A 21,591-nucleotide genomic window follows, 5' to 3' on the forward strand; every position below is an offset into this window, starting at 1 on the left:
CAGGGCAGAGAGTAGGGTAGAGATGATGCTGAGTGAGTGAGAAAACATATGGCATGTTTTCTATTACTGCTTCTTTTTAGAGCTTTCCTTGTCATTATTGCATTTTGATTTTCCCATATGAAATTTAGAATAACATTACTTAATTCTTATCTGGTATTTCTATTAGAACATCACATTTACAAGTAAATCTAAGGATAATTGACATCTTTATGGTGTTTAGTCTTCCTGTCCCAGAGCATGGCATGTCATTCTATTTGTCTCAGCCTACCTTTGTATCCTTTCTGTTAAGTTCCTTATATGAGTTTTGAAAATTTCCTTGTTAGATTTATTCCTTCTCTTTCATGGTTTTTATTGCTATATTAAATGGGTTCTTTCCTTCCCGTATAGGTACCAGTTTTCCTTTTATTGTTTATAGTTTTTGATGTACATGTTGGTGGATTTGAACTGCCAACCTTTTGGTTAGCAGCTGTTGTTCTTAACCACCGTGCCACCAGGGTTTCCTGATGTACTGTGATTTGGAGGGTAAAGTGTTAATAGTAGTTTTGTTTCTCCTTTGAAATGTATCTTTACTTTTGTCAGTTTCACCCTGGGTAGGTTAGAAGGACTGATCTGCCCTTGTGTATATCCCCTTCCTTCTGGTTTGTTGTCTCATCATTTTCTTCAAACTGGTTTACAGAAGTGTCTTCGTTATCTAGTGCTGCTATTACAGAAGTACCATGAGTGAATGGCTTTAACAAAGATAAATTTATTCTCTTACAGTCCAGGAGACTGGAAGTCTGAATTCAGGGTACCAGCTCCAGGGGAAGCATTTCTGTCTCTGTCGGCTCTGGGTGAAGGTCCTTATCGTAAATCTCTGGTTGAGGAGTTTCTCAGTGCAGGGACTCTGTGTCCAAAGGACATACTATTCTGTTGGCTCTTGTTTCTTGGTGGTATGGGGTCCCATGTCTCTTTGCCTGCTTCTCTCTTTTATATTTCAAAAGAGATTGACCTAAAACGCAACCTAATCTTATAGTTTGAGTCCTGCCTCATTAACATAACTGCCTCTAATCCTGCCTCATTACCATCATAGAGACATGATTTATGACACATAGGGAAATCACATCAGATGACAAAATGGTGAACCATCACACAATATGGGAGCCATGGCCTAGCCAGTTGATAACACAGCTTTCAGGGACACAATTCAATCTACAACATTGCACCCTTTGGTTCCCCAGAATTCATATCATGTTGTTGTTGTTAGGTGCTGTCAAGTCGATTCCAACCCATATCGACCCTATAGGGCAGAGAATTGCTGCCCCATAGCGTTTCCAAGGATGGCTGGTGGATTTGAACTGCCAACCTTTTGGTTAGCAGCCTGAGCTCTTAACCAGTGTGCTACCAGGGCTCCGAGCATATCATAAAAACCAAACCAAACCCAGTGCCATCAAGTAGATTCTGACTCATAGCAACCCTATAGGACAGAGTAGAACTGCCCCATAGAGTTTCCAAGGAGCGCCTGGCAGATTCAAACGGCCGACCCTTTGGTTGGCAGCTGTAGCACTTAACCACTACACCACCAGGGTGTCTGACCATATCATAAACTTAAATCAACTCCAAGTCTAAAATCTCATCTTCTGCGAAATTCCGCTTCATCTTGAAACCTAGAATACAAGTTACCTGCTTCCAGAGTACAATGGTGGAATAGGCATAAACTAGACACTTCCATGACAAATGGGAGAAATTCAAGGGAAAGAAGGGATAACACATACCAAGCAAGTTAGCAGAACACATTTCATTAGCTCTCAAGGCTTAAAATAATCCTTTGTTCTCTGAGACCATTTAGACAATGGCCCTGTCCTGCAGACTCTGGGTATTGGCCATACTTTCCAGATTCTGAGTGGAGGCCCTTCAGCCCTGGGCTTCAGCTCTGCCTCCTAGGCCTTTGAAACGGCAACTCTGCTCCCTCGAATTTGAGTGGCCCCATTCACCTAGTTCATCTGAATGGTGACTTCGCCCTTTGGGACTCCAGAGGTCATGGTCCTACCCTTTGAGACTGAGGCAGCTCTGCTTCCTGTGTTCCTTATCTCTTCAGCTTCTGCTTACTGGTTTTTTGGCCTCTCGGCCCCTCAGGCCTGATTGCCCCCGTCTGCCCTGCTGGGGCAAGTGTTCCAAAGCTCTGTAGCTCCGCTGATAAGTGCCTGGAGTCTCCCCACTCCACCAGCTGTAAACTTCAGCTGGAAGGCGTTCAGCTCTCTTACTCCTAGCTCTCTTACTCTGGTGGGCTGGCAAGCTTAGCTCCACCGATAAGTACCCGGAGGCTCCCCACTCCACCAGGAAGCCTCTTGTGCACAGGCACTCGGCTCTCTTGTTACCTGGGTCGGCTCCAGTTCTGTCTTGCACTGATCTCCTTGTTATGCTGTTGCTGTTCCTGTGCTGCCGCTTTCTGCCCTCTGCGCCATCTCCAGTGTAACACCTTTCTTCACTTCCTCTGAGTCCTCACCAGAATTGCCTTTGATGTCCATAATTCCACCATAATTTTCTTCAAGGCGATCTAGGCTCTTACTAGTAGGCACTTAAAATCTCTTCCAGCCACCGCTGTCTATTCACAGTTCAAAACTGCTTCCACTAGAGCAGCACCCCTGCTGGTACCAAATTCTGTCTTAGTATCTAATGCTGCTGTAGCAGAAATACCAGCTAGTGAATAGCTTTAACAAAAAGAAATTTATTCTCCCACAGTCCAGGAGGCTAGAAGTCCAAATTCAGCGTCCCAGCTCCAGTGGAAGGCCTTCTCTTTCTATAGGCTCTGGGGGAAGGTCCTTATCATCAGTCTTCTCTGGTCGAGGAGCTTCTCAGTGCAGGGACCCTGAGTCCAAAGAACTTGATATTCTCCTGTCTCTTGTTTCTTGGTGGTGCGAGGTCCTTCTGTCTCTCTGCTCACTTTTCTTTTTTATGTCTCAAAAGAGATTGATTTAAGACACAACCTAATCTTGTAGATTGAATCCTGCCCTATTGATGTAACTGCCTCTAATCTTACCTCATTAACGTCATAGAGGTAGGATTTACAACATGTAGGAAAATGGCATCAGATGACAAAATGGTGGACAACCACACAGTACTGGGAATCATGGCCTAGCCAAGTTGATACATATTTTTGTGGGACACAGTTCAATCCGTAACAAGGAGCCACCAGAATCTCAGGCTACTGAGGTTGCAGACTAGAATTGGCAGTGGTGCTTTAAGGAACTTTGGTTTGAAAACTTAATTTGCCTACTGAGATTTCTTTTAACACATTTAAAGTTCTGTCTAATATGTAATGAAAGTTTGACTTACCCTGTATTCAAAACTGTCATAACTATTGCATCAGTGCTTCTCAGTTCTTGGAACTGAAGTGTTAACCGAATCTCAGTAAGAAGGTTGTACTGTGACTTCAGACCCAGGATTTTTATTACTATCAAGCTATAAAAGAAAATTGATATGTATCCAGCTTCGAAACCCATAGTAGTTCTATCAGTACTTTGTAGGTGTATGTGATAAATATTAAATACTTTATATATTATTTCTTTTATTAATAAGTTTGCCTGCAGTAAAAAATAATAGATGAAAATAGGAAGCTGGCCTGTAATCCTGTGTGAACACAGTTACGTAACTGAGATGATCTTTATTCATGCCTGCCTCTATTTATTGCTTTTTTTGCTCAGGAAGGAGCTGCAGGAGCTGCAGAATCTTTACAAGCAGAACAGTGCACATACAGCCCAGCAGGCAGAGCTGATCCAGCAGCTTCAGGTTCTCAACATGGACACACAGAAAGTCCTGAGAAATCAGGAAGATGTGCACACAGCCGAAAGTATATCATATCAAAAAGTATGCCTTTATTCTGTCATAAAAATGTAATTTTATATGTATGGAATGTATGAAAATATATAGAATTCAAAATTTTCAAATGTCAGCATTTCTTTATTATTCCATTTTATATATGATTCTTCAGAATTAAAAATGAAGGGAATGGTTCAGTTTGATAATATTTAAAATTTTGTGGGTTTTCTTTATGGCTGTTAGAGCTGAAACATTAAAAAAAATGTAAAATTAATTCTGTAGAATACTGTTTTTATGAATTGGAATTTTGATATCCACCATGAAACTTAGTAGGGATGTAGCCCCCAAACAGGAAAGGACTTTGGTAATGGAATTATTCAGCCTTATATTATAAGAAGATATTTTATCAAGTATAATACTAGTTTATCATCTGAGAGAGATATTCAATGTAGAATTTGTGCATTATTTTATTGGGAGATCTGCACAAACACAAATCAGTATGCTTATAAGGTAACAGGATCAATATTTTCCAAGGATTTTTCTTTATTTTGTGCATTTCTTTTAAATAGTGATTTTACCTTACACTTGTTTTAGGAGCCCCTCAAGAAGATTTACCCAGCTATTTAGGTGAGCTGACTTAACTCAGCAGCAATAATTATACCTAGTAATTAAAAAAACAAAACAAAACAAAACACTTTCATTGTGTTCTTTATATTTTTTTATACCATGCTGTTTTTTATAAAAATAATTTATACATAGGTTAACTCTATGCGATAGGTGTTACTCCCTTTTAACAGCTGAGGCAGATGCATCTTAGAGAGGTTAAAGACTACAGTCCATATCATTTCTAAAATTTTAGCATGTTTTTAATCTCAATCTTCTGAAAAAGCACCATGAAAATACCATATCTACATTAACATGAATTAAGAAACTTTATCAGGTAAACTGTAATACGTATTTTTAAATGATGCTTTGGAACAGTGGTTTTCAATCTGTGTTCTTTGTCTTCTTAGTATGCTTTAGGACATGGGTGATACCAAGCGGGGGGCAGAGCCGATTCCCTCCACTTTAGCTGGAGCAGCTCCGCCTACTTGTTTTATAGGTTGAGATTGTCCATTATGCTTTTGTCTTTAAAACCAGGCTCTGTTGCTAAAATGGTATGAAAAAGTCCACCTTATTATTTACTTATTACCTAACAACAACTAATCTTAACTTTTTTTTTCTCTTTTTCCCTTATCAATTTGACTCAAACATTGGTCTCCCTTTCTTAATGTTTAAAAGTCCTCTACCCTTGGCAGTTTGTATTTAAATCTCTTTTTAGGTTTTCTTATTGTCAAAGTTCATACTTTCCCTCTGACTTGCGAATACCTCTTTTTCTGTTTCTCATCATTTAATAAGGGAGAACATGGTAAGGAAGAATAAAAGGCAGTGTTTTCTTTGCTATGTCCTTTTCAGTCTTGTATTCTAAGATTCCTTTTTTTTTCTTGTTTAACTTGTAATTTAAGACAAATAAATTCTCCTCTAAGAACCTTATTCTTGGAAAGCATTTCATCTGATCACCTGGAAAATGCCTCTATTCTCCCATCAGATGTTTCACCCTTGATTCTACATCTTGATTGGTTCTCCTTAGCAGCCTCTACAGAGAGCAGCCATCTTTATATCCTACCTGAGAACTTTTATGAATTCTGTATCACTTCATACAACTGAATACTTAAACATATTTATTAAAAATGGTTTTATCGGAATAATCCATGCTCGTGGTAAATTTTCAAACAATGCAGAAGTGTATGAAGCAAAAGATAAAGTCCTCTCCCCTTCTACCTGAAGCACTCTCCCCAGAAGTAATTGCTATCAATGTTGTAAATTTTTTGTGTGTATTTACCAACAACAGAATTCATTAAAATAACTCGCCTCTTTTTATTTATATAAAAATTATATGAATACATTATTGTAAAAATTAGAAAAAGCATAGAAGTACCAGTAGTGAAAATCTAAAAGACTTGTGTACCCTTCTTCCCACCCCAGTTAATTTCATTCCTTTTCTCAGGAATTCTAAACCTTTTGTATGCATTCTGTTTCTATGCATTGAACGTAGAGTAACTAAAGTGAAAGGAAGAAATGATGAAGTAAAAGAGTTGAATGAAGATTTCAAAGGGCAGCTCGATAACACAAAGTAAAATTTTACAATCGAATGTGTGAAGACCTGGAGGTAGAAAACCAAAGGAGAAAAACATGTTTGCTATTTCTTAAGCTAAAAGAAGTGAAGAAAAAAATTAAAGCCTCGAGTTGCAATATTGAAGGATTCTACAGCAAAAATACTAAACAACGCAGGAAGCATCAAAAGAAGATAGAAGGAATACACAGTCCTGTGCCAAAAAGAATTGGTTGGCGTTCAGCCATTTCAGGAGGTACCATATGATCAAGAACTGATGGTACTGAAGGAAGAGGTCCAAGCTGCACTGAAGGCATTGGTGAAAAACAGGGCTTCAGGAATTGACAGAACAACAATTGAGATGTTTCAACAAATGGATGCAGCACTGAAAGTGCTCACTTGTATATGCCAAGAAATTTGGAAGACAGCTGCCTGGCCAACTGACTGGAAGAGATCCATATTTGTACCCATTCCAAAGAAAGGTGATCCAACAGAATGCAGAAATTATCAAATGGTATCATTAAAATCACACAGAATTAAAATTTTGCTGAAGATCATTCAAAAGCAGTTGCAGCACAACATTGACAGGGAACTGCTAAAAATTCAAACCAGATTCATAAGAGGGCGTGGAACAAGGGATATCATATCTGATGTCTGATGGATCCTGGCTGAAAGCAGAGAATATCAGAAAAATGTTTACCTGTGTTTATTATTGGCTATGCAGAGGCATTCAACTGTGTGGATCATAACAAATTATGTCTAACATTGTGAAGAATGGGAATTCCAGAACACTTAATTGTGCTGTTGAGGAACCTGTACATAGATGAAAAGACAGTCTTTCAAATAGAACAAAGGGATAGTGTGTTGTTTAAAGTCAAGAAATATGTGCATCAGGGTTCTGTGGTTTCACCATACCTATTCAATCTGTATACTGAGCAGATGATCTGGGAAGCTGGACTATATGAAGAGGAACGGGGCATCAGGATAGGAGGAAGAGTCATTAACAACCTATGTTATGCAGATGACACAACCTTGCTTGCCGAAAGGGGGGAGAACTTGAAGCACTTATTGATGAAGATCAAAGACCACAGCCTTCCTTATGGATTACACTGCAACATAAAACAAAAATCCTCACAGCTGAACCAATAGGCAACATCATGTTAAACGGAGAAAAGTTTGAAGTTGTCAAGGATTTCGTTTTACTGCGATCCATAATCAATGCCCATGGAAGCGGCAGTCAAGAAATCAAAAGACACATTCTACTGGGCAAATCTGTTTCAAAAGACCTCTTTATGGTGTTGAAAAGTAAAGATGTCACTTTGAGTACTAAGGTGTGCCTGATCCTAGCAATGGTATTTCAATCACCTCATATGCATGTGAAAGTGGATAATGAATAAGGAAGACCGAAGAAGAATTGATGCCTTTGAATTACGGTGTTAGTGAAGAATATTGAATATACCATGGACTGCCAGATGAACAAACAAATCTGTCTTGGAAGAAGTACAGCCAGAATGCTCATTAAAAGCAAGGATGGCAAGACTTCAACTCACATACTTTGGACATGTTATCAGGAGGCACCAGTCCCTGGAGAAGGGCATCATGCTTGGTAAAGTACAGGGTCACCAAAAAAGAGGACGAACTTCAATGAGATGGATTCAACGGACTCAAATATAACTACGATTGTGAGGATGGTGCAGGAACACACAGTGTTTCCTTTTGTTGCACATAGGGTTGCTATGGGTAGGAACTGACTCGAGGGCACCTAACAACAATGTATATAAACCTAGGCTTCTTACAGTTTTAATATAAGGTCATTTAAAGTATTAAACTATACTTATTATTTTTTAAGTTGTTTTAAAATAATAGGCATTGGATATATTTTCATGCCAGCACACACAGCTCTTGCTCATTCTTTTTTTTGTAAACAGGTACATAATAAAATATAGTGTAGATTTACTATAATTTGATGATTATTAAGGTTTCCCCTCTCTAAGTTTTGTTATAAACTTGCTTACATAAAGAAGTGGTCGTCCATGTCCTCTACGACATGAAGTATTCCTACTGGGCCATACCTAAGCTTACACAGACATGTTGTTATTCCTTTTCTCTTCCCTCCCTTCTTCCCCTTGGTACCCTTCCCTCTTCTGTTCTCTACCCTTCTTCTCCCCTGCCCTTCCCAGCAGAGCTCCTTGAAAGAGTTACCTTAACTCATTGTCTCATATTTTTTCCCATTGTCTTTTGAACGTACTCCAATGAAGTACTGTCCCTCTTACTCCACTAAAATTTCTTTTCTCAAGATCAATTAAAAAAAAAAAACAAAACCCAGACCCATTGCCAGGGAGTTGATTCTGACTCATAGCAACCCTATGAGACAGAGTGGAATTGCCCCTAGTTTCTAAGGCTGTACCTCTTCACTGATGAAGACTGCCACATCTTTTTCCTGCGAAGCAGCTGATGGGTTCGAACTGCCAACCTTTTGGTTAGCAGCCAAGTGCTTTAACCACTGTACCACCAGGGCTCCTTCAAGATCAACAGTGACCCCCAAATTGCTAAATCCAGTGCTCATATAACAGTGCTCTTCTCACCTGGCTTGTCAGCAACAATTATCGTAGTGAGTAACCATTTCTCCCTTGGAATGCTTTTGGTTTTTTCCTGGCTTTCAGGGCACCGCAATTGTTTGTTTTTCTTACTTCAGTTTTTAGCTTTTCATTTTCAGTTACTTTCTGGTTCTTCCTCATCTCCCTGTCCTCTAAATGTTGAAATGTCCCAGGACTCGGTCCTAGGATCTTTTCTTTTTCTGTTTAAACTCATACCCTAGGTGATTCTAAATAATCTCCTAGGCTTGTAAAGGCATGTATATACTGACGACTCACAATTTATCTACACTGAATCCCTTCCCTGAACTATAGGAAAGAGGACATCTAATTGCCTATGTCGCTTCTCTTCACTCGGATGCCTAAGGGTCACCTCAAACTTAAAAAAACCAAAACAAAACACTGTTACTATGTAGTGGCTAGTCTTCTCATTACCCCTGCTGTCAGTGTTCTGTCCAGACTACCCTCATGTATTCTTGGATTGTTTCAGCAAACTTCTGTTTTGTCACTTTACTTCGGCCGTTGCCCCCTTTGAGCCCATTCTCAACACAGGTGCCAGGATGTTCTTGTTAAAACATAGTCAGATCATGTCATTCCTCTCTTCAAACCCTCCATTGGTTTCCTGTCCCATTGAACATAAAGGCCAACGTTCTTACTATAACCTATGAGACCTTGAACAATCTGGCTCTGCATGACTTCTCTGGTCTCATAGCCTTTTCTCTCTCCACATTCTTTCCCCTTCAGCCATACCAACCTTTGTTTTTGTTCCTTAAACATACCAGGTATTTTTCAACCTGGTATGTTTTCAACAAAGTCTTTGTACTTTTTCTTCCCCAAGTTTATCTGCATGACTGCAGCAACTTTTATACTTCCATCATTCTTCATCTCTTAGAGCCTAAAATGTAATTGATAACAGACATTAAGTAGTAACAGTAAGATTGATGTAAGTTAAAATAAAAGCAGAAGGCAGTATAGGAATATAGCTGGGGGCCTATCCCCAGGCTAGGGATAAATGAGGCTCTCCTTGAGGAAGGCGAGTTTAATCTAGAAGATGGGATGACATCAGTGAGACAATTTAGTGCTTCTTAACTCTTCTAAATGAACTCAAGCTCATTCCATAAATTTCCTAGTCATTGCCTTCACTCAAATTGGAGAATTTAACCAAAACGTTGATCTGGGGTACTTTTTGAAACTCCATATACTGTCTCCTACAATTATGATTATCTCTTCCAAGAGTCATTACAGATAAGAGATTTAAGTGATGTGAATATATTGTGCTCACCAATAGTATGGAGCAGGAAAGAAAAAACAAAACATTGAGATTTGCTGCTTCAAGAACTGGCTTTTTTTCCTTGTCTTTAGTCCACTTTTTGTTCTCTCTTTTTCTCCAATTTGAATTTTCTGTTTTTAAAAACTTTGTTTCTCAGAAGTTACCTCTATGAAATAGAAAACTTTACTGAATCTTTATGCTCATTCTGAAATTGTAATTCCTATTATAATATTATAATTTTGAAGCTATTTTTAGATCCTTGTAGTTGTTCACAAGATTTTTCATTATATCCTCAACTAGGCTCAATTTAAAGGTATTTTCCTTGATTATTTGTATTTTATAAATTTCTAGGGAATTCAGATTGGCCTGCAGTTAGTAGATATTACAGTTTTTTCTTTGGCGTTCTATATATAAATAGCTAATTATAAGAATGTATAAAAAAAACTTAAAATTTCTCACCCAGGGCGAATATTGTTAACATTTTGAATACTTTCTTTTAGTTTTTCTATGCATTTTAACATCTCTGGGATCACACTAATATATTTCAATTCACATTATATTGAAACAGTTTTATAGAAAAATATTTCAGAAATAAGAATATAGTTTATTTAACAGTTTTCCCAGTTTTGATATGTGTTGTTCAGAATGTTCACTATTGTAAATAAATAAAGCTTCAACAAACATCTCTTTTGTCAGTTTAGACTATACTCACTTTTGACTTATTGACATAATTTAGTTCCAAAGACCAGTCTGTTATGTGAAAATTGGCATTATGCTAAAATGGAGGATTTTTTTGTTTTGTTTTCAGACCACTCATTTATCTGATTTTTTAAATTTAGAAAATATAACTATAAAAATAATGAGAGCTGAGATTTACTAATGTGCTCATCACTGTGACAAGTCTAGTTATGGATTATTCCTCTGTGGAGAAGGAGGATTGAAGGAGACAAAGCTGGATAAAGCCAGGCTGTGTAACTGGAGGGCCCACGGCTTAACCACTTTACCTTTCCCCTGTTCTGCTCAGAGCTTCCCTTGTGGAGCTGCCTCCAGGCTTCACTCTTACCCCAGCAAGCCCTGCATTCACGATCCTGGAGCCTGCTCCGTCCTCCTGTCCTGGAGAGTCACAGAGGCTCAGAAATTCCTTTGAGGGTGCTGGAAGCCTGGCCTCACACCCTGCCCCGTGGAGGTGGAGGCTTCAGGCCCAGCTTGGCTCACTTTGGAATGCCATTAAGCTCCCATGCATTTCTTCCAAACACCCTCTCTGACGCCTCTTTCTTTCCTCCCTTCTCACCCCACAGCAATTTTGAGCTGCAGGGCCTCAGGCCGCATACGAGCTGGGAACCCAGAGCAGGTGCCCACTAGCTTGGTGCTGCCTGCGTGTCTGTCTGGAGGCCACGGCCATGAAGGGGCAGGCCTCTCTTAGCAGCTGGAAGTGGTGTCCCCACTGGGAGAGAAGGGCATAGGGAAGCTCAGCCAGCTTCCCAGAGGCCACCCAGAGACCCTCCTTGAGGGAGGGAACACTTAGCAGCCTTGCTGCCATGCCAGCCGCCTCATTAATGCACAAAATAGATAGTAGATTTTTTACTGTTGTCATAAATGCGGAATATCGGGTAACGAGATAGTTGATAAGTGAGGAGTAGCTGTATTAATCTTATTTGGATAGTATTGACAGTATATACTAAGGAAAGAGTTCCTTTTATGAAAAGCTAGAAACATCAGATTAATGGTATGGAATGCACAGAAATTTGTACATAGAGATACCAAAAACTGAACCAAACCCGTTGCCATCAAGTCACTTCCGACTCATAGTGATGCTATAGAACGGAGTAGAACTGCCCTGTAAGGTTTCCAAGGCCGTTATCTTTATGGAAGCAGACTGCCACATCTTTCTTCTGCAGAATGCTGATGGGTTCAAACCTCTGACCTTTAGGGAACAGCTAAATGCTTAACCACTGCACCACCAGAGCTCTTACATAGTCTTGTTTAAATTATTAAATAATGAGAATGCACATGGGAATATGGAATTTGAAGAGAATCTGCCTACCGCATGGGAGATCAGTAAATGTTATAAATTGTTGAACCTTAAGGCGTTACATACTGTAGTATTCCCATTTGGATAATACAATTTTAGAACTGTAGATACTTATTAGAATTGTAAGAGTATTTTTTAACTTGATAAGAATTTTTTTTTCTATTTGAATTTAAATATTCTAGTTCATTTGATTTTTAACTATTTGGGTGGATGAATGGTTCTGGAGAGGTGTAAAAATGTGAAGAAACAGAATACAAGTTGGAAGGCCTTCCAGTTGGAGCACAATCATAAATAAAAAGAACAAATTGTAATATAAGCCAGGGGGAATTTATATTATCATTTATACCCATTATTTTGGAAATACATAATGTGAACTGAGGTAAAAATGTAAGTTGTTTCCAACAACAACATCATAATAACAGTTAACATTTATTGAACTTACTGTGTATCAGGAACTGGGAAAAGGGCTTTTTACCTGTATTGTTTAAGCCTCGCAACAATACTGTGTCGTATTATTTTCCGTTTCATAGATTGTCTAAGGTCCAACACCTACCAGGTGGTAAAATTCAAATCTAGGTAATTTCTGTCCAGAACCTACCTTCTTAAATTATACTATAAAGCCAATAGTTATAGTTCAGTTATGCATAGAATAATGTTTTTTCCTCAAAGAATTCTGCAAACAGATTCTACGTACTTTCGTTATCTATTCTCATTTCAAAATTCTTTCAATGCTTAGTAGCTTTTAGTGTCGCAGAATTTATTCTGATAGCAAACTTAAATGCTATTCGAAAGATCCCATTACATTCTTTTTGGTGAAAAAGACGCATGCTACCATCCTCTGTGAAAGGGGCTTACATCATGATTCTTCAGCCACAGTTTCCACTGATTGTATAAATTCATTTTCCTTTTGCTATAACATCATGCCTTCTAACTTTTTGAACTTCTGCAGGTTTTTTACAAAACTTGTTTGCTTGTTTACTCCAGAAAATACATTAGTTATAGAATTCAGAATTTTTAAGTTTGGGCGTAATCCCCTGCTATGTTTATCATGTGTTTCCACTACTGTTCAGACTTCCAGTGTTCACTTACATCAAACTATTCATTCTAATCTTAGAACATTTTATTTATTACTTTGTATTTATCCCCTTCCACATGTATTTGTCTAGATTTTTATAAAATATTTGAATAATCTAAGAATCCATGTAACAATGAAATGAATTTACTTAAAAATTCAGATTTTCAAATGCATTTCGCATAATCAGGTTAATTTTAATATTTCTAATATTTGGGGGGCTAGCATTAAGACTCAGGTGAATTGAATAAAAAATAGTGTCACATAAACAGTTTATGTCATTTCTTACTAAGCTTACTTCTTTAAGAGTTAGGTCTTAATGTACTGTTTCTCTGTTTTTTTCTGTGTTCTTTTTCTCCATTCTCTCCCTCTTTTCCTATGCTCTCCTATTTTCCCTCCTTTCTCCCATTTATTAAGTAGAGAATTCATCTCTAGTACCTATTTAATTGTCTAAAGATAAGAACAGTTGCCCAGAACAGTAGAGTGTGGGGACTGAAGATGGGAAATGAAGGTGAAGAGACAAAACTGAAAGTTTTTGAGCACAGGAAAGAGGCAAGGCATATCCCAGAGGTCTCCTAAACAGCTCGTCTCATACAAATCTACCTACCATATAATGTGGAGGGCTATTGTAGGAGAGAAACAGCCATTACTGAGAGAAATAAAAGCTACTGTGCTCTCTTCCTCAGAGGATACATTTATATACTTTTTAATAGTTTTTTTTAATCTGTACATCACTTATATACATATGTGTGATTTAAATATAGGTAGGTAATTGTATCAACATGATTTCTAGACTATCACCTGAACATGTTTGGAATAGTAAATACACATTATTTTGTCCTGTTTAATGATAATTACATGACATAAGCCAATATCAACCCGATAAAACGTTAGCTTATACATACTTTTAGTATAAAGTGCATGTTAAATCACAGTTTTTCGTCTTCATTTTTGTTTTTTGGTATAAACAGATGTAGTTTTCACTTGTAGAATTTATTGTCTCAATGAGAGTAGCAAATAGTATATATATTCTTTAAACAAACTAATGTTGAGTCACAGAGCATATATTTTTTCAAAATTGTTAAGGTAACTAACATATCGTCTTGTACCCCTACATTAATAAAAATATGGGAAGAAGCGTACTCAGTGTAAGTCCCTGAAAATTAAAGACTTGGATTATTGGATCCCATTTCTGGAGGTAACTTGCTTTTTATCCCCTGTACATTCTCTTAACCTTTCTTCAGTTTCTTCAACAGAAATGAGCTTGAAGAATAGCAAACATAATCATTTATAGATTATAATCATTGATGCTTTTAAAGTATATTAGGGAATATATGGTTACATATTTTTGAAAGCCAGAATCTTGAAAAATCCTGTAACACTGTTACATTCCCAATTTTCTGAGGAAAGAAAATGTTTTAGAAAAAAGAGCCTCCATAAAACCTACTGTAGGGAATTCTGATTGCTAATAGGCAAACAGTTACTAACTCAGGATGCCTAAACCAATGTAAATGAATGAATTTACTACATTACTTAATTTACTCAATTGAGATTTTTTTTTATAACTCTAATTAATAGGATGAGAGTAAGATAGTATGTAGCCAGGCCACTGGAATATGTAAAACTTTGCTTCCATGCACGAACCACTAGAGAAACATTTTATTACCTCAAGGCTCTGTACCAAAAAATGCTTTAAAGATAGACCTAATCTGCTTGAAGACTTTCAGTCAAGTCTATTGGTGGACTGGGGCCTAGAATTAAAAATGGCTGAAGGGATATCTTTGCCTCTTACCCCTTAAGTCCACACTGAGTGGTCTTATAGCTGTTAAATTAGTGATGTCAGTTAGCCACCAAGGAAAATAGGAAAGTAGGAGATCTATATTTAGAGGAAGAACTAGGGAATGAGAAAGGGTTTGCCCCAATACCTAGAGCAGTGCTTGTCTAAATTATCTGCACCAAACTTTCTCATTACTTTCTCACCAGCTGCTTGGAAGGATGACTATTCAGAGCAAGGTAGAGTTTGCCCTGTTGTCTAGAGTTGCTCACCCAGTTGTATCAGACCAGCCCAGGACAACTCTTGAATAGGAATGATACTGCGTAAACTGCTTGGAAGAGAGAGCAAAGAAGAGGAAGCAAAAGAGAGGGGAGAAAAAAGACATTAAGCTAGAGTCTTCTTCCATGAATGAACAGGCTCATAGCCTTGTATCTGTGAAGGATGACCCCAAGATGTGACACCCAAGAAAAAGGCACACCACACCCTTAACACAGATGGCCAGTAGATGGTTCCTCAGTCCTGACCACGCAGCAGCATTATAGCTGTACCTGGGAAGTGGGGAGGGAAGCTGTGAGTTTTTCTTTGTCCACAAGAATCAATGTCCATGAGATTCTTAAATATTTAAAATCTGAATTCTTTAATAGTATTTTCTATTAAGTTTTTCAAAAGGGTAAGTTTAATATGATAAGGTATAAAACTAAGAGAAAGTGGTTAAATAATCTGTTAACTAAATAACCTACTGTTTGCTTGTCAGTTTTTCACTTTTCCTGCCTTCAGCTCCCTCCAGCCAGCTTAGCTCTTGTTTCCAGATTTTGCTTTTTTCTTTTCTACGTTGAACCTAATCATGAAAGCAGTAACAAAGTACAGGTTGGCCCTTATAGGGCTCACTCTGACCCCTTCATTGTCCCTCAAAGCTGTCAGGTTCCTATATACCCCCTTCCCTCCTAGAACATCTGATGGCATCAGCTATGAAAAGGACACTGGACACACTCCCTGACCAAAAGGTAATGGGAAGGGAAAGTACAAATTCATGTCCCGAAATTCTTTATAAATTATTTAGGCAATGCTTCCTTTATAAAAATTGCTTAGTCTTTGGCGGTAAAGTGAAACAGATTATTGAAAGTATTTCTACAATGATACAGAAATATAATCCATCATGGAAGAGGAAAAAGTAGATTGAGCTGATTATATGTCAGAGGCATGGTTTGGAGGGCCATGTTTTTATGAGAAATTATATCTCTGGGGAAAAGCATTAAAGAAAGCCTTTTAAATTTTAAACTTTGTGTTTATTAAATAGTAGCATACATACAGAAAAGTGTACAAATCCTAAGTTTTTGGTGAACTAAAGCTTTACCATCTTTTGTGTGGTTAGTTTCTTCCCATAAGACAAGGCTGATAATGGTGAGGGAAGATACTCCTTATTTCCTGCCGTAGGGGAGCTAGACTGGATGAGCACACCTAAACCTACGATGTCAGCTTGGGAGTTTTAGGAACACTTTTGTTATAATATCTTACTGTTAATTTTTTTTTTTTTTTTAAACAACAACAAAAAAAGTGTTAGCTGTTGGGTAACCGTTCCTGTGTCAACAGCAAATATATGCAAAGATTCTGTATGTAAATCACTACCACAGATTGAATTTTGCCTCATCTGCTCACAACCCTAAGTTAGGATTTTCACTAAGCAAGTTCATGAGCATTGGAGCAGTATCACTGTTAGGCACAAATTACTCTCCTTATGACACCATTTACATACCATGCCCTGTCTCAAAGTTATAATAAATTCTGCTTTTAAATTGACTTAATGCATGTTGCCTGGACTCAAAATAATTTTTAAAAGGTATCCATCATTTTTTTCAGAACATTACTTCTTTATTACTCTGTTCAAGGGCTTTCAGTAACTCCCTGTAGTCTGTAGGAACAAGTCCATCCTTCTTAACCTGCCCTGAAGAGGCTTCACGTTCTGTCTACAATCATATTGCCAACTTTGTCTCCGACTATTCCCTCTGCTTCGCCTCGCCTATTTCATCAGCAGAAACAAATTTATACGAAATGGGAATGTACGTATCAGTCAACCGTAATGAGCTCTCAATGAAAGACTCCTTGTTTTTCTTTTTTTTCTTTCACGTGGCTGTACTAAATCCAGTTAGTCTGGTCTACGTTATACTCGCCTTCTGTCATATCCTTTCACTGTACATGATTTTTTTCACCGACGTTCTGCTATCCTTAGAATGAGTTTTTGTTTGCTTCCAGTCAAATCCTATACTCTTATGGCTCAGTTCAAGTCCTTCTTTATGAAGTGCTCCAAGATTAATTTAGCTAGTTTAAAGTGTTTTCGTCCTCCATAGAAATTTAACACACTTTTCCTATACTACTTTGGTCAATAAAGCATATTGCCTTTTTGACATCAGTTGTAGTTTTATATTGATAATTATATCATTTAGCTTTCCAGTTGTTTATATGTTGTTTCTCTTCTTAGACTATTAATAACTTGAGGACAAGGACTATGTTATATATAGCATATATATATATACATATATATCTGTATATATGTATACATGTATATATACATATACAGATACATAACCATTTTATTGATTATTAATATAATTTGCATATTTTTTGGAACAGCTTTACAATGAGTTACATATTTGTTTTGAAACCACAAAATCAAGTGAAGCTAATCTCCGTCAAAGTGTTGTTAATCTTCAGGATCAGCTGTTTCAAATGGAACAAGAGAATGCTAAATTGAAAGAAAAACTTCAGGAATCCCAAGGAACAACTTATCCTTTACCTCAAGAAAGCGATTCAGACCACTCACAACAGGTGAGAGACATTTTCTAAAAGTATTAAAACCAAATCCCTTGCTGTCGAGTTGATTCTGACTCATAGAGACCCTATGGGACAGAATAGAGCTGCTCCATAGGGTTGGCCAAAGCTGTAATCTGTGGAGCAGACTGCCACGTTTTTCTCCCACAGAGTGGCTGGTGGGTTCAAACCGCAGACCTTTTGGTTAGCAGTCGAGCATTTAATCATTGTGCCACCACAGCTCTTTCCCCCTGTGTAATATTGAATTAAATCATCTACAGTTGACTGAAACATGAAAATTTTAAATATATGTGTATATATTATAATACAAATTGTGGCAGATAATTTTTTATTGTACTATTTTATACTCTTTGTAGAAGTGCGTATCATATATAATACAGATTCACATAGAAATACATGTAGCAATATAGGGTATGTGCAGTGTACTATCTTGTGATAAGTCTTTGGCTGATATACATTATTTCAGAGCAGATTAATAGATTATGCCTATATTGAGACTTTCTAATGAAATAAGGTAATGGAATGGATAGAGCATTGAATAGGGAGCCTCATAAAGCACTGGCTTCAATGCCTGGTATATGATATTTAATAACTCTTGCTCCCCATTCTGCCACTTGCTTGATATATGATTTTGGACAGGCCATTTGACCTTTCAAGCTACTTCCAGTGCTATTAATATGTTGTGTAAGCATATACATAAAATGCAAGTTCTGTATTCATGTAAACCTAGGATCAAATTAAAGCTCTTCCCATGAGCTTTGTAAACTTGAACGAATTTCTTAACCGTTTTGCCAAAGTGTTCTCATCTGTGAAAATATCGATGTTAGTGGTATATACGGCATGAGGTTTTTTGAGGATCAGAGGTTACGCATGTCAAGTGCAGAGCTTGGCATATAGAAAATGTTCAAATATCCTTCTTTTAGATAATCTTCAAGGCAGCTTTCAGCTCTCAATGTCTTTTCAACAATAGATTTCTATAAGTTTGTTGTATTTCTTTAAATCTAGAATTTAATAATTTAGTTTAGAAATGGAATTAATACAACCAAGTACTTGGGTATTCAAGTATTTAAGGTTTCTTCAGCAGTAAATTCTGAACCCAGCACATTCTGCCTTGCTAACAACTCCATCTGAATACAACTTTTAAATTTGTATTGCATTGCATTATATTGTATTTTTTTGGGACATCAGGTACACAGAATTAGATTAATCATAAAATTTGGATCATGACTCGCTATGATACTCTGATTCTCTTACCAGAGGTAACCACTAAAATACGTTTGTCATTTTAATCATTAAAAAAGAAATCTATCATATACGAATTTATGAGAAAGCATTATATTGCTTAGTTGGTGCCATTTATAACACGGGTATGGTAGTATGTGTTGTTGCCTGAGATTTGGCATTTTTGACTCATTATTTTACAAGATTCATCTATGTTATTTGGTGTAGCTGTTTATTTTCACTGGTTTAACATATGCGATATAACTACCTGTCCGTTCTCTTATAGCTAAGCATTTGCGTTATTTCCAGTTCTTAGCTATTATGAATAATTCTGCAGTTGACATTTTTGTACATGCCTCTTGGTACACACATGCTTATGTTTTTGTGGGGGCATGTATCTAGAAGTAGAAATTCTGGGTCTTAGAATATGAAAACGTTACTTTTACAAGATATTGATAAATTGTTTTTCAAAGTGGTTTTAGCAATTATACTGCCACCAACGAGAGATCTGGTTGATTCTCCCTTTTCCTAACACTTCATATTGTCAGACTTCTTAATTTTTTGCAACTGAATGTATATAAAATACTATCTGGTTTTGGTCTTGGTATACGTATTGCTGATAGGGCGTCTCTTCAAAATGAGGATTATCCAAATGTGTGTCCTCTTCTGCAAAATGTCTATTCATGTCTTTTGTGTATTCATGTATTGAATTTTTTCAAATTATTGATTTGTAAAAGTTCCTTATATGTTGTTGATACTAATCCTTAGTAAATTAAATGTGTGGCAGATATCTCCACGTATGCCTTGTTTTTTCCTTTTCTTTAAGGTATCGTTTGATGAACAGAAATTCTTAATAATTTAGACAAATTAATTTTTTTATGGTTTGTGCCTTGGTATCTCATTTAATAAACCCTTCCCTACCCAAAGACGGAAAGATTTGAACCTCTTATTCAAAAAGTTTTAAAGATTTGCTTTTGTCATTCATATTCCTAATTCATTCAGAATTGTTTTTTGTGTATAGCGTAAGTTAAGAATTTGCTTTTATTTCAATTTTTTCCCAAATAGTAACCAGTATTTCCAGCTCAACTATTGAACGATCCCACTTTTCTCCAGTGTAGTGCTGGGCCACCTGTGTCATATCTATCATAAATAAATAAATAAATAAATAAATAAATAAATAAATAAATAAATAAATAAATAATCAGTATATTTTGGATTTTTTTCTGAGTTTTGTATTTTCTGTATTCCTGCACAATAGTACATTGTCATAATAAGTATGGCTTTATAACTCGTCTTTGTATTTGGTGATTGTACTCCTGTATCCTTACTGCTTTGTAAAGTGTCTTTGCTATTTTGCCTTGAGTTTGAATCAAATGAATGGCAACTAAAAATGGAAACAACAGCTGTTTTGGTATTTGTCTCTTAAATATAACTTTTAGGATAAGTTTTAAAGCTTGATGAAAACAGCGTTGAAATATTTTGTAAATAGTTCTATTGAAGTACAACATACACATAGTAAAGTATACAAACTGAAAGTATATAGCTTAATGAAGTTTTATAACCCAGACCCAGTGCCGTCTAGTCGATTCCGAAAAGTGAACAAAAAAAAAAACAAACCCCCAAACGAAACCAGTTGCTGACAAGTTGATTCTGACTCATAGCGACCCTATAGGACAGAGTAGAACTGCCCCATAGAGTTTCCAGGGAATACCTGGTGGATTCAAACTGCTGACCTTTTGGTTAGTGGACATAGCTCTAAGCCACTATGGCACCAGGATTTCCATAAAGTGAATACAGCCGTATAAATACCATCCATATCAGGATAGAGAATATTACCAATGTCCTCATGATCCTAATCCTCCTTCATGCTCCTGATCAGCCACTACCACCCCCCAAAGGTAAGCCTTCTAACTTCTGTCATCATAGTTTTGCTTGTTTTTGAACTTTACTGTATTTCACATTACATATGAGGTTTGCTATGAATTTTTTTTTGGTAAATACCCTGTATCACATTAAGGAAGCTCCACCTATTCATAGTTTGATGAAAGCTTTTCTCATGAACAGGCATTGACTATGAATATCCATTACAAAGTATTCTCTCTTTTTCTCTTCACAGATGGGTTTGTGTAAGATAGGTCAAAAAAACTCAGGGAATACAATTTTAGTAAATGTAGGAGATCCAATTAGTAGGAAAAGATTTTTATTTCATCCTCTTAGCATATCATGTGGACATGTGCGCAGAGATGACCATATATAAGTTTTAACATACAGTTATAATTCATTTGTGTCAGACTTTCAGCTTTGACAAGAAGGAATACATCACCTTTCTAAATGCCTATGAATTGTTAATAGCAATGGTCATTAATTCATAAAGAAAACTGAAATATTAAAAAGTGGAAACATTCTTTGACTCACAATGCAAAAGAAACAGAAACTACAAAAACCAGAAAACTGAAAGATCTACCACCACTTATAAATGTAAGAACCAAGCTTTGTCTTTAAATAAAGTTTTCAAAGAGAAAATCAAATGGAATACTTAGAAAATAATAATAAAGGAGGAAACACTACATATGAGAACCTGTGGGATGCAGCTAAAACAGTGCTCAGAAGAAAATTCATCATCTTAAAATTTTACATTAATAAACAAAAATGTCCTCAAAATACATAAGCAAATAAAGATAAACAGGAAAATATAACTTTTTAGAAATAAAATAAGCCAAAGGAAAAAAAATAACTACAAAAATGTACTGAACTATAGAAAAAGCTAGAAAGGATAAAATTTAACATTCAAAACAAATGGTTTATTTGGAACGCTTTCCTACACCATGATACTAAGTAGATTTATCTATGAATGA

The 21,591-nt window shown here is 36.7% G+C and overlaps 1 protein-coding gene across 5 annotated transcripts in view; it reads left to right on the plus strand.

The window, feature by feature from the left end:
* Window positions 1-21,591, plus strand: part of CNTLN (centlein) — a 249,024-nt gene that overhangs the window by 63,950 nt on the left and 163,483 nt on the right. For 4 of the 5 annotated variants that reach the window (XM_049895236.1, XM_049895238.1, XM_049895239.1 and 1 more), the window contains exons 7-8: window positions 3,681-3,843; window positions 17,318-17,512. In XM_049895236.1, coding sequence (XP_049751193.1) covers window positions 3,681-3,843; window positions 17,318-17,512 — 358 coding nt within the window. The remainder of the gene's footprint in view (window positions 1-3,680; window positions 3,844-17,317; window positions 17,513-21,591) is intronic. The other variant, XM_049895237.1, reaches the window with a different exon arrangement.

The sequence above is a fragment of the Elephas maximus genome, chromosome 9 (assembly GCF_024166365.1).
Source record: "Elephas maximus indicus isolate mEleMax1 chromosome 9, mEleMax1 primary haplotype, whole genome shotgun sequence".
Classification (NCBI taxonomy): domain Eukaryota; kingdom Metazoa; phylum Chordata; class Mammalia; order Proboscidea; family Elephantidae; genus Elephas; species Elephas maximus.